Here is an 11346-nt window from a genome sequence, read left to right on the forward strand (position 1 = left end):
TGGTGCTTCAATGAATGCAACCACCTCTCAATTACCCCAGATTTATTGCAGGCATTTCCACTCTGCTGTGAACTTCATCAGAACATCAGCGAAGCCGCTCCTGACCATTCTTATTTAGCAGACATTGTTGAGTCACAAACTGCAAGGAGACTTCCATGCCAAAACTGACAGTTTCTGTTAGCTTGGTAAAAACAAAAAAAAAACAAAAAAAACAGGTAACTGAAGACAATGTGTTACCAGGACCAACATGGACGAAGTCCCTCTCACGTCTGACAATTTCTAAACAAATGCTATATGTCACAACTTATCGTTGTAAGTTGTTGTGCAGACATGTCCAGCAGATGTCCGCTTTGAATCTGCACTGTTCTGCCTAGAGTACACTCAAACACACATGGAGTGACATGGGGACAGCATGAAAATGCTACTGCACAAATGAATCAACAAGTTGTTGCAAACCAACCAAAGAGTGAGTGAGTTGATGGCGCCAACCTTTAGTAGCTGGCTATGAGAGATTGATCGACCAAAGCTTTTCCTCTGTCTACATCCCCCAGAATGCTGTACGGTTCTGGATTGCAGTTCAGTGAAATTATTGAACAATTTATCAGATGTGTTTTCTATTGATGTTGTTCATGTGTCTATCAAAGATAGACACATGAACAATCTATCACATGATAGACACATGAACAATGTCTATTGTCAATAGCAATAGACATCATTATTGTTTTATTGCCCAGCCATAGTTTATAGTCAAGGATAAAATTCACCACAATTTTATGAACTAACTACACAAACAGCCACCTGACCCGCTCACAACCTAGCTAGTTCATTTGATGCTTCATGAATGTTGCAGAATATAAGAATTGAAGCTCTGTGATTCTAGTAAATAGGGGGATATCTAAAAAAACACCCAGGTTCAATGAGGAACATTTCTCTCAAACACAGATGGTTTAATAGCAAGCCTTGGCCAACCTTGGACAGTTCCTTCCACCTTTTCTGCTTTGACTCACAACTGGAAGCTGTGCATTGAAAAGTCATTAGATGATGTTTTGCACGGTGTATCGATGTCAGGGCTCAGGAGGTGGAAGAGGAAAACAAATGCTTTCATTTGCGCTTTCCTCACTCTGGATCTGACTGCTCAACCTGTCTCTGACCTGTCAGGGCCTGGGAAAAGGTCACAGCGAAGAATCATGGTGGGCTCTTCCACGATCAGACAGACAGACAGACGCTGAGTGTTTCCAAGGCTGGGATGTTTTTAGTTGGAAGACTGACATGTGACATGTTCATCTTGTAGGAACTTAAATTTGTTCAAGAAGGGTGTTGTAGGAATGGCCAAGGTGCCTCAGATATATATTCTGACGTTATGAAGGGCTTGGCAGTGCAGGAATCAGATCAGCTCTGGTCTCCCCAGAAGAATCCTACCCCGGCAAGGGGGGCCGGGAGCACAGAGGGGAGCTGTAAATCACTTCAGTTTTCTGCATTTACTGCAGCGCTGAGCAGCTCTGAACTTGTTCTACATAGTAAGAACCTGTGTGGTTGACACCCACCAACCCCCAAAACAACCAAGCAGGGAGGATTGGGGTCAAGCAGCGTGGCGACCCCAAGGAAAAAAAGAAGACCCCCACCGACAGCACCCCCCATGCACTTCTCTTACAAATCACAGAGCATTACGCCTGCAATGACATCCTTTTATCTCTCGCACAAAACCGAGGAAGACAACTTTATTGAGAGGAGAGGCGTGAGTGCGGTGCTCCCTAAAGACGGGGCGTGTGAAAAACAAAGAGCCCGGCCGGCTATCGTTGAGGATTTACAGTAGAAAATCCCACGTTGTCATCAATCCATCTAGCTGAGCTCTTAATGCCACCTTGCCCTAGTCTTTATTTCAACAGCTTCCATCTGTTTAAATGAAACCACTGGCTGCGGCTTGGCGCGGTAGCTGGAGCTGACACCTCCGTTGTTACAAAGTGGGCTGGGTTCAGGAACCCCGTTACATTCTCCAGCCTCTCTTTCCTCTTCGTTGTTGAAAGAAGACAATAAAAATGAAGATCAGAGACTCTCCTTTTCTCGACACCTTCCCCTCTGCTCCACTACCCTTTGACGCCGACTGAGTCGACCGCTCTCGGTAAAGAAAGTGATGGACTCATCGCTCTCTATAAAGAGACCATCCAGGCTCCCAGGGAGTTTCAACCCCAGACAATAAATTCGCATTACTCTCACACAACACTTTCACTCTCTCTCTTTCACCCCCCACAGCCCAGCTCGGATCACCTCTCATTCATTCCTTCACACTCTTTGCTTTTCTCTCTGTTGGGTTCTGCTTGTAATCTCTCCTTTTTCTGACCGCCTATCTTCCAGTGTGTTGCCTTAATCCCAACTTAATCTTTTATTTGAACTCATCAGTGCACGGAGCAGGCTCATATGTCTCCGTCCCTTATTTGTACTTAGTAAAATACCCCAAGCAGAAGGCTGGATGTAACGGGGGTTAAACGACTGCAGTTGTCCAAATCTTATCACTAGAGAAAGAGATGGAGAGCTCAGAGAAAGCATTTCTTTATATTTGGTAAAATTGTTTTTAAAACAATATGGTGAAGTGAGCCGTCTACAGATATGGGCACGTGGAACCACTGTACAAGGGAAAGGCTTTTGGGGTACGTCTCTATTGTTATTGCAGATTTAAAGAACCTCCCTCCACCACAGTCTCAAGTAGGGTTACACAAACCGAGGTTTAATTTAACTGATCTTTAAAAAGCCTTATTCCAAACATGTCCGATACCAATTTTTTTTTTTTTTTGACAGGTCAAAATATAGCAACAAAGTTGCCAAGCTGGCAGAAAAGGGGTAACTCATTAGAAAGGTGGGTTTAAAACGTTAATGGTTCAAAACTGCCCAAACTTTCCATACTCTTATTCCTATAGTTCAAAGTCCTTTTATTGGGAGAACGGAGACTTTGTGGAGGGACTAGAAGTACAAAGTAGATAATAGTGTTGACCCTCTTTTACATGTTGCTTTATGCTGCTGGTCAGCTGGCTGAAAGAATTGAACAACACTTTTCTCTCGCTTGGAAGGAACTTTTTTGTCTATTTATACATATTAAGACCCGCACCATGATTTGGGTATTATGTTTAGCATATGCATGAAAAAAAAAACAACAACAACACTGAATAAATGTTTTTTTGAATACATTGAATAACCGTAATAATAAAAAGTGAACCGATTGCAGCTTTCTGATCCGATCTTTATAAAGCCTGACCTGCTGAATCAGATTTTGACCAATACCAATTTTTTGTCTGAAAAGTAAATGTGCAGACAAAGTCACTAAGTTGGCAACAGTGGGGTGACTGCTGTTAACCGCGGTCGGGGCCTGGTTGTCTGGTCTGTCAGTCAGCCCTTTCTCATGGCTGATTTCAAGACCTTCGAGGAGGTGGACAGGATCAGTGCCTCATCCAAGTTTCGGTCGATTGCCGATTTCCTAAAATTAAAGAAATCAGGGCCACTTTATGGGTCCACCCCTAGTAACAATCAACATTTTAAATTATTTTAGCAGCCTCAATACTGTTATTGGTTTTTATGTTCTGAAGATAAATTTTTACTGTGATACAGAGAAATTGTGGATATCTTAATTACAGATGGACTGATCCGATTTAAATATCGGTATTGGCCCTGATATTGAAAACAATTCTAGATCATGCCCAATCCATAAGGGCAGATCTATAGAGTCTAATTATATGCTTTGTGCTGTTAGCGACATCATGCTGTATTATTTATTTTACATTGTATTTAGAATTCCTAATTGCACTTTCTGAACCATTTGAAAGGTTTGTTGCAGCTTATTTTTCATATGTTTGACCAAGTTAGTCGCTTCTGTCAGTTTAATTTTCTTTATTATTCTTTTTACATTGGCTATTATACTCCTAATTGCATTGAATGAACAAATTAAAGTTTTGTTGTTTTTACATGTTTGACCAAACCTGTGAAGCTACTGGTGTATTTAAGTTCTGTACTGGTGCAGAGTTATCAAATAAATTTGAAATCGAATACATTTATGTCTGTGTTCAAAAAAAAGAAGCACTTGGTTTAAAAAAGAAACACTTAAGTGCTGCCTTATTCTATTGAATATTCAGAAGTGAAAAAAGTGGATCGGTGCATGCCTAGTGTTTATCTTATGTTGGCATATGCTGAAGATCCTGTACCAGCCCACGTCTAATACAGATGGCTCCCAGATCAAAACAATCATTCCGGCCCATTCAAACCCAATCACAACCCCGCCCGGATGTGTCCTCGCATCGCCGTAAGTGAACGGGTCAGTGGTGTTTTACTGTGAGTGGAAGCAAACCAAATGAAAGGGACAATGTGAAGATTAGCAGTGCCAACCAGGCGACTCAAACGTCACACTGGCTTTAATTGCTGCGAACGAGAGGAGACATAGAGGGAGGGCAAACTGAGGACAGAAAGAGCAGAGCAGGAGGAGGAAGACAGGCAGGGGGTGAGAGGATCTGTGGAGGCTGGATGAAAAATGGAGGAACAACTTTTATGGCGCTCTGACGAGTCCATCTGGTTGAAGCTGGTGTGGGATGTGTCAAGGAACGTGTGAAGCTCTGCCGGCACCTCGTAAACCACAAATGAAAGCCGAGGACCTTGTAATTACAGAGTCTCTGTGGTTTAAGGGGAAGTAGATGTCTTGATTTCGAAGAGTCTGAATAAATCAGAGAGAAGGAGGAAGCTCTTGGTGTGTAAAGCAACAACTTAGAGCAAAAATCTGGGATGTAGAATGCTCTTAATTCTTGGGTAATATCTATAAAATCAGAATATGATCAACCAGTTTAAATGATGTACTGAAAAACACTCACCCATCAAAAGATAGGAAAACTAAAACTATGGATTGCAAAGGATCAAAACAATGTTGTACAAAAGTATCAGTCAGGAGAAGAGTACAAAAAACCCCAGAATTATTTATATCAACAATAGTTGGAGGGAAAAAATGAGGTATCAGAATCATAATATAAAACAGAAGTTAGACTGTGACCAGAGACACTGCTAACAGGCCGACAGACTTTGAAGGAGGTGAAGAAATTTTCTGACTCCTGGATTCTTCACAAGCATTGGCTAAAAAGTAGGGTTGTAAGAGATGCATTGTTTTTTTTTGTTTTGTTTATTTTTATTTTTTTTTAATAGAAAACACTCAAGTCTACATAAAATCTCCCAGAATCTTCCAAAAAATGTAAACCTGGATAAAACATTATCTGTTTTTGGTTTGTTTTACAAACACCATTAAGTTCTGACCCAAGTTGAGAGTAGTGGTGGTACAGGGCTGGAGCCTGTGACCCGTATATGGAGCCCTCAGTCCTCTTTGCAGCCGTCAACCGTTCGATTACCGGCCCATTGACCTTTTCCACATGTCTTTCCCCTCTCCCACAAAGCCACTTGGATCTTGATTCATGATCAAAATAAAGGCCACTTGAGCAAAAAAAATCTTTAAAATCCCCAAAAACCTTCAGGTGTCAGCTAAAAAAGTGAAGATAAAGAGGACTATAATTTTTCAGAATCACTGAGTCAAAGCACACAAAACCCACATTTCAGAACTAAATTAGACAGTAAGTCTCTAAAGTGATCTGGGAAGGGCTTTGGACAAGAGATGTCATCACAATCGGGATTGATTTCAAAAGAAGTGCAAGGTAAAGTTGTCACATATTGTCAAGTAAAAATGGTGTTGTGGGATACCAACAAGAGGTGCTTCAACAGAGTTTTAAATTAAGGGTGTGCATGCTTCGATTATTGCATTTCGGTTATTTCCATCTGTTTGGTCTTCAGTTGAATTGCATTGGCTGAATGCCAAACCATGAAAAAAAAAAAAAAAAAATCTTGTTAAATGATTTATGATGTTTAAATTCCTGGCGTGCACTTTGGAGCAGTTGGAAGTAGGGGTGCGCCGATTGCAGTTTTCTGGCCGATCACCAATTACCAATTTTTGAAAATCCTGACATGCCGATTCCGATTTTGGGTGATACCAACTTTTTTTTGTCTGAAATGTTGCTAAATATAACAAGAAAGTTGCTGAGTTGGCAATATTGGAGTGACTATTAACTGCAAATGTGCAGACATGACCTGGTCAGCCGGTTTGTAAGTCAAACGTCTCTCACGGGAGAGCAGAAGAGGACATAGGCTGATTTTTAGACCTTTGTCAAGACAGATAAGCTCAGGGGATAGCAATGCAATTATCGGCCAATTACTGATCTCCCAGAATTAAGGAAATTGGTGATGATAAATCGGTGTACACCTAGTTATTAGCACTGTGCCTTGCAGCAAAAAGGTGTACCTCTTGCTCAATGACTTCTCGCTAATAGATGGATGAACGCTCCAGGTTTTTTTTTTTATATATATATATATATTACTTAAGCCTAGCACTTTGACATTTGTACAAACAGTAGCAGAAGACAGTATGTCTTGGGAAGTCAAGTCAATGACCTTGACCTGGAGAAAAGTGTCCACAAAGTATTTTAAAAACCCAAACAGCTGTTCTCTAATTCCTAAATACCATAAGTGACAATATTAAAACTTAAAATAATACTGCACTACTGTTTCTTTTTTTTTGGGAGAGGGCGGGTGGAAGGGGGGTAACCGCACACTGGAGTTTTTCCATCTCTGCAACTTTTACCACAGCTCAGAGGAGTCCACTTACCAGTCCGGAACACGTTGATATGGCGGCCGAGGATGATGACATGTTGCGAATAAATCCCTGATACAAACAGTGGTGGAGACCCTCATCGCCCTTCACCGTGGAGATGTCGTCCGATCCGACCGTCTGCACGGTGAATCCCGGGCCAACCACAGAGGACGGAAGCAGGTCAAGGTGCATGTCCTGCCCAAAGGCAGACAGCCGATAGTGCAAGGAAAGAGACAGAGACCTCCTGCTGCGACGGCCTCTCCTGGTGACATCGTGCGTCAGATATGTGCCATCGGAGTTCACCTCCACTGGTGTTACAAACACGTAGTCTGAAGGAAAGGGATGGACAAGTCAAATAGATCCATAAAAATATGCAGTCATACAACAGACAAACACAAAGTAGCACATAACTGCTAAATGGCATAAAAATTATACACAGTTTTTCATCCATCCATCGTCTACATCCGCTTTTCCTTGAAGGGAAGCAGGATGGGCTGGCACCCATCGCCAATGATCACACAACTCTTGAGGAGCTGCAGAGATCCTCAAGAGCTCAGGTGGAAGAGTCTGTTTACTGGTGAACTATAAGTCCCCATTCCACAAATCTAAACCAGTAAGAGGTGATGTTTGCGGTTTGTCACAAGTCATAAAGGGCAGACACCGAACTTGCAGTAAGGTGTTCTGCAATCATCTCCATGAGAAAACATGATGCTGGCCATATCATGTAGTGAGGGTGTTTCTCTTTGACAAGAAAAACTGGTTGGAGTTGATAAGGAAAGAAAAAAATGCTGGAGGCCAACAAAGATGTGAGACTAGATCCCTTTTGCTCTGCCATGAGAGAGGAATGACAGACAGACCCGCCCACCTTGTTGTAGACGCAGTTAACAACAGTCACCCCATTGTTGCCAAATTTGCAATTCTGTCTCTAAATTTAGCAACTTTTGAGACCAAAAATAGTATCAGACAAAATCATAATTAGGAGGTGAGTTTTTTTTTTTTTTAAAGATTGGTTATCAGCCAACACAACCCTACTTGAAACTGCAAAGGTGACAGAGACATACAACAAAACCCTTGCACCTGTGTAAAGCCTGAGAGGTGAGGGATACAAATTTTTACTTCACTTTCCTGATTTTTCCTTTTCCTTCCAGTTCACATAAAATCCCAATCAAACACATTCTGACTCAACAAAACTTAGAAAAACTCAAGATGTGTGAACGTCTCCTATAAACCATACAGTCTACGCAGCACATAGATACACAAGCACATTTTTTATTGTGTTTTCTATCCTTTTGGGGTAAATCCTTCAACACTGTGTGCTTGGGACTAAGTCAGAGTGTGCAAATCATCTGCACAGTTTCTACAAAGCAGATGTAAGGATTCCCAGAAAAAGGAACCTTTGAATGGGTTTTGCACTACCTGCCTCTCAGACTGCATGGAGCAATGGAGACATAGCGAATCTTAACAGGGGGTAGCTGAATTTTTATTACACAAGTAGCTGGGATGTCACCCAGACATTAAGCTTGTTTTCACTTCAGACTTTCTCTTTGCCACCACTCCAGCCAGCTGTACCCGTCGCTTCATTCCCATTTGCTCTATAACTGTGGAACAGTGCCAGCTGGGACACAACATCCAGAGATGTCAAAAGACAAGCACTCACCATAATTTAATCCGTGGCTATGGCTGGAAGAATAGCTGGCCGTAGCAGAGTAGGAGGCGTGTGTGCAATAAATGTGCAGAGTCTGCAAAAAGAAGAGAGAAAAAGCCATCAGTAGACAGGTAGCAACAGGTTGAGACCAGAGCTGGAAACTGGATACCATAAAGAGGTGATGAATGGAGTTCCTCTGCTGCAATATGAGTTTTACACTTGAGCTTAATTTGGCATCACTTTTCAACACAATGAATGAAAGTCAGTGTGAAGCTGCTACAGAAAAATAAAATAAAAATAAATAATAATAGTAATGATGTTTCTTTGTCTACGTTCCAAGTTCGCACGTCCTGAGTATAAAGGTGAGGAAAATAACTCTTGCCGACATGCCTTAACGATGTTCCAAGTCAAGAAGGTGGAGAGAAACTTGACTCTGCTGCAGCCGACCAGCGGGACGGGTAAAGTCCATATCAACAGAAACAGGCAGTCCATGATGATGGCATGCAGAGCGGTCACCTCCGAGGTTACCTCCGAAAAAAGCGCAAAAGCAACAACAACCTGCGGCAGCGCATGATGCAGTAAACTCGCATTGTTTGGTGGCTCCGCTCCGCTCTGAGAGTTCAGGTGAAGTCAGCTGGCTGTAGCGGCCGGTCGGGAGAGCTCATGAGTGCGTGTGTGTGTTAGTAGTGAGAGAGTGTGTGTTTAATGAGGAGCGGACCGCAGTAGCGCGGGTTATCAAGGGGAGAGGCGCTAACTGAGTGCTGCACTCTGTTAGGTTCTGCCAGAGTCGGTGTGCTGGATGGGCCATAAGTCAGCTGCAGGCAGCCAATCAGCTCGCAGAATCCTTCTGCCTCGCGAAGATGAAAAGAAAAGAGATTCTCCTCCTGGCAACGACAAACTATTAACGTTACGTTCAGTGGCACCTCGGAAATGTCTCTTTCGAACGCTAAGTGAGGATAATTACTTCAGAACCCTCTGTTTTTTCTCTGTTTTACACGCTGAATCAAGTTGAGGAAATACGTGTGATTCACGTTTTCGTTGTAAGGTTATTGTAAATGTTTCACCTCATCTAATAAGGTGAACACAATGAATGAAAGTCAGTGTGAAGCTGCTACGGAAATGACTGTGACATTTTCCGAAAACTAATTCACTAATTCGGACGTTTGTGTTTCAAGTGGAACTCAAAGTAGATATTAATCTAGAACCATGAAGGCGATGGACGGAAGTCCAGACATCCCACCGCGTAAACAAGAAGGATTTTCGTTCAGGATGTTATTTAAATAGATAAATAAACAAACAAGCAAACAAACAAATAAATAAATAAATAATATTGTACTTAGTCTAGTAGTCAGAAAGTACACAACTACATTATTAATTCTATATTATATAAAATAAAAGTGCTACAAAGAAAATAATAGTCTTTTTTAATCCCCCAGTGGTGAAATTCACAGCAGCACAGTAAAAACATACACCTGACCGAATACAAAAATGTCTAAAAAGCAATATAAACAAAATAATAGCGAAAAGGAAGATAAAATAAGATTAAGTAGAAACCAGAAGATCCAGGCAATTTTTAACTTACAAGATATGTACAGAGTATGTTCTTCTGTACAAGGTTATATGTGAAAAATTGGACTAGACTTACTGTTTATATAGTTATTGCACATAAATATATGTCGTAAAAATCGTATACTTTAATGCAGCATCCTCGTGGTAAAACATGGTGGTGACAGTAACAGTGGGTTACCTTTTTTTCACCAGGAACATTGGAACTTGTCAGAGTTAATGGGAAGATATACAATGGGAAACCCTGAAAGAAAAACTGATTTCAGGCTGGAGTGTTCATCTTCAAGGAGGACAACAAATCTAAACATGTAATACCAGCCACAACGGGTTGGGTTAGATCAAAGCATATTCATTTTAAAGTATCAAGAAAGGATTAACGTGTTGTAATGTTTGTAACTGCTTAAGAATGTTTGTTTGTTTTTTTAAAAAAAGCGTTCCCCAAAATGAAACCATGTAGGAGAACAGAAGGAGTGCTTATTCACCAACCAAGCGTCAATGTGAAACATCTTAATAGAATTAAATGTTAGCGTAGCAAACAAGAGATGTGACTGGAAACATGTTCAACTTCACTACCAACTGGAAAATGCAGTGCACAACAAACAGACTGGAAACTCAGCTTTTTCTCCATGAAGATCAAGGACAGAAACCTTGTCTGTTACCTAACGCGTAAACATGTCAGAAGATATTCTCCATGTTTTATCACCACATGCTAGAAGACTGCAAGAAATTCATGAACCCCTCCTTCCCTCCCCCATGACACCGGTGGAACATCAGATCCAGACTGATGAAAAAAACAACTCATTGTAGAAAGAAGAAGAGCATCAAAAAGCGTACTCAGAATTTATTGATTGTTACAAAAGCGAACTGCCCCCTTTATAGACCGAGCGCACTTTATAGTCGGGTCTCAAGAGTTCCTAAAAATCCAGTAATGTAATGAAATCAACTGCAGGTCATAATAAAGAAATCACTTAGCACCGAATAAAACAAACAAAAAAATCCCCCTAAGTTAAAGTGCTTCTTTAAAAACATCCTCTGCACCTTTAGCTGCTATTGAACTACTCACCTAGTAGCTGCCAGTTTTGTTTAAAATCTTGGAAGAAACTATGTCAGCTGCTGCTGACTGCAATAAAACAAAAGGACATACAGTGTATCATAATCCAGATTGAAAAGCCATGGGACTGTTCTTTCTCTCCGTCTCTGGGTTCAAACCTTGAAGACAAGCTTTTCTCCAAATGTCTTCTTGTTGAACTGGACCAAGTTTGACTCTACTTTGGATTCTGTCTGCATTTGTTGGTTGTTTCATTAGTTGTTGTACTTTATGTTGGCTCTAATTTGCATTTCTTTGTAACATGCACTCTAGAAATAAAGCTTTGCTTACTTCGCAGATGTCCTTAATGAAGTGGGGAGGCGTTTAGGGGAAGAGGAATTTTTAAGTGCAGCTGATCGGTTAGTACTTTATCTAGAACTCTGGGAAGAA

The 11346-nt window shown here is 41.2% G+C and overlaps 1 protein-coding gene across 1 annotated transcript in view; it reads right to left on the minus strand.

Annotated features, from left to right (window-relative positions):
• The window catches only part of adamts18 (ADAM metallopeptidase with thrombospondin type 1 motif, 18), a 50268-nt gene extending 41131 nt beyond the window's left edge, over positions 1-9137 (minus strand). Inside the window, exons 1-3 of the mRNA XM_016662674.1 lie at positions 8694-9137; positions 8316-8397; positions 6674-6987 (exon numbers count right to left, since the gene is read on the minus strand). Coding sequence (XP_016518160.1) covers positions 6674-6987; positions 8316-8397; positions 8694-8795 — 498 coding nt within the window. The 5' untranslated portion in view covers positions 8796-9137. The remainder of the gene's footprint in view (positions 1-6673; positions 6988-8315; positions 8398-8693) is intronic.
• Positions 9138-11346: the final 2209 nt, after the last annotated feature.

Source organism: Poecilia formosa, unplaced genomic scaffold (genome assembly GCF_000485575.1).
Source record: "Poecilia formosa unplaced genomic scaffold, Poecilia_formosa-5.1.2 Scaffold384, whole genome shotgun sequence".
Taxonomy (NCBI): Eukaryota; Metazoa; Chordata; class Actinopteri; order Cyprinodontiformes; family Poeciliidae; genus Poecilia; species Poecilia formosa.